Source organism: Cuculus canorus, chromosome 9 (genome assembly GCF_017976375.1).
Source record: "Cuculus canorus isolate bCucCan1 chromosome 9, bCucCan1.pri, whole genome shotgun sequence".
In the NCBI taxonomy this organism is placed as follows: Eukaryota; Metazoa; Chordata; class Aves; order Cuculiformes; family Cuculidae; genus Cuculus; species Cuculus canorus.
Window position 1 is genome coordinate 20,648,491 of NC_071409.1, and position 2,632 is coordinate 20,651,122.

Here is a 2,632-nt window from a genome sequence, read left to right on the forward strand (position 1 = left end):
CTAAGTAATTGTCTTTTCTTAAACCCGTATTTTCAAGTTAAATTCTCTAAGTTTGCAGGTGCTTTTGCTGCCTGCTGTAACCCCATATGGAAGCGCGCAGTGTCCCACACTCTGTTGTGAGCTCAGGAGACATTTCCTTGCATGTAAGGACACAGTGGCAGCATGTTGGAGTACCTGCTTCTGTCACACAGCACTGATTCAGCCTTTGCAGTCAGCAGCTCATTAACAGATCACAATTACTGTGCCCGGTTTGTCGGCTGGCTCTGTGTTTTCATTGTTAAATGGCATAAAGCAGAATTTCCAGCTGACAAATGGATCCGTAGACCACATCTCCTCTGTCAATTCAACGTCGTGACATCGACACCAGTATGCTACTGCGATGAGAAAGCTGTTGATGAAGTACAGCCAGGGGACGTTCATCTCCATGTAGGCTGGAATCTGAGCACCCAGAAACAAGAGGATGATTTGAAAGACAACAAAAGGTGCCCAAGTGCCAAGAAAACAGATGAGGAGTCTGGGCAGGAGTTGCCACTTAAAGCAAGTGCCGTTGTTATTGGAGACATAGGAGAACATCAGAGCAGGTTGACTGGCAAAGGAAACCACACTGGCAGACAGCAGCATGGTTGTAATTTCCTTCCAACAAGCTGCGAGAGCCGTGCCTGTGAGCAGCACCACGGCCCATGAGACTGAGTAGCTCTGCATGCTGGCATAGAGAGGACACCAGTAAGGAGAAAAACGGTTCTGAGCTTCTAGGTCTTCATAGACAACTGGAACTTTCAGAATACAGAATCCCCCTGAAATCCATATAACCGCCACAGCAGATACATAAAGCAATCTTTGACCTCTCTTAGGAAATTGGGAGGTTTGGCCTATGGTCAGGTAATAATCCAGACCTGCTACAAGATACACCGGGTAATGCAAAATACCGTAGGTCAGAGACATTACCTGAGTGAACAGGCAAATGTGGTACTTTGTAAATCGTACACCGCAGAGCGCAAAGTCCTCAAAATAGAAAATGAAACAGATACTCATCAACAGTGTGAAATCGAGAAGTGCCAGCGAAACACAAAAGTACCCCATAAAACTAACTTTCACATTTTTTTGCTTAACTTGCAACATAAAGACATCAAGGAACACTTTTCCGAGCATAATCAGGAGCAACATGCCACTGATTTCGAGAGGCTGGTGGTTGGCCTGGATGTAGTACTGACCAGAACAATTTTCACAGAGTATGGCAGCCATCCTCCAGTGACAAGAACCAGCAAAATAAGTCACAGGACACAGTGCTTCATATCTGAAAAGGAAAAAAAATAAAAGCAGCTTTGTAAAAAAATTATCTCTGGGGTACCAATTAGTTAATTCTCTACCATAGCAACTACCAAATTTATGACTGAATTTCTCAGGCTCTGTAATTAAGAGTAAAGAGCATCATTGAATTATCAAGAAGCACCTGAATTTTATTATCTTCAAATTATGTTCTTATAGGTCAACATAGACATCAGTTACTTTTCTAGCTACTTTCCTAAGGAAAAGTTTAGGAAATAAGGTTAACTATATTCCTTTCCTTTAGAAAACACGGGAGTCTTTCAGTCGGGCTGGGCAGAGGGACAGTTCCAGAGCTCCTATGTATTTTGAAGAAATAAATTAACCACATAGGACAGAAATTGTAGAAGACGCAGCAGATCTTACGGATGGCATCACAACTTCTTAAGCTCATAGAATCTATACAGGATTGCAGAAATATCCTCCTGGAAGAAGAAAAAGCATCAACCCAGCACATCCCTTTGAGGTGCTCAAGTCCTGGAGCTCTGCAGCAACCCAAAGTGCATGAGCTTCGTTGGTTGGTTGGGCAGTTTTAGTTCATCCTTCAGCAAAGTAAGCGCGGCGATTGCAGCCACCCCACACCAGCCGCTTCTCCCCTGGGACTTGTGTAAGTTTCCTTATGATGACTCTTCTCCTTGTGTTATCTCCTAAGGAAAATGAACACAGGTGGCTTCATGCAGGTCAGCAAAACCGATCAGACACGGCTCTACGCTCTTGCTGCTCTGTGCCGGAGAAGCGGGATGGTGTCGGCGTTCGGCTGAGGAGCCGGGAGAAGGGATCGCTTCTCGGATCCCTGTTAACGAGGCTGTTCCAGCCGACAGCTGCCCTCCATCCCGGCTCCCCGCAGCCGCGAGCGCTTCGCTCGGCGCCCCCCGAGCTCGGGCTCAGCCCTACCTGCCGCCTCCCAGCTCCGCTCAGCCCACGGCCTCTCACAGCCCGGGGCAGCCCGCGGCCCACACTGGAGCCCGCAGAGCCGCGGGGTTCGCGGCGCCGCCCCCGGCGAGGGCGGGACCGGGGCTGGCGGGGCCGGGGGGAGAGTCTCGGGGTGCCAGGGCTCCAGGGGCTGAGGGTCCCGAGGCGGGGGCTTCCGAGAGTCCCTGGGCTGAGGGTCCTAGGACTGAGGGTCTTGGGGCTGGAGTTCCCGAGGCTCCTGGGGCTGAGGATGCTGGGGCCCCCGAGATTCCCGGGGCTTAAGGGTCCCGAAGATCTTGGGGCTCCCTGGGCTGAGGGTCCTGGGGCTGCTGGGGGTCCCGTGGTTCCTGAGGGTCCCTGGGCTCCCGAGGTTCCCTGGGCTGAGGTCCCCAGGACT

At 50.4% G+C, this 2,632-nt stretch overlaps 1 protein-coding gene across 1 annotated transcript; it reads right to left on the minus strand.

The window, feature by feature from the left end:
* Positions 1-204: 204 nt before the first annotated feature.
* GPR160 (G protein-coupled receptor 160) lies at positions 205-2,271 on the minus strand. The gene is made up of 2 exons (XM_054074268.1): positions 1,690-2,271; positions 205-1,294 (listed from the first exon to the last, which is right to left on the minus strand). Exon 2 carries the CDS (start codon positions 1,240-1,242, stop codon positions 223-225), a length of 1,020 nt encoding a protein of 339 aa, XP_053930243.1. The 5' UTR covers positions 1,243-1,294; positions 1,690-2,271; the 3' UTR covers positions 205-222.
* Positions 2,272-2,632: the final 361 nt, after the last annotated feature.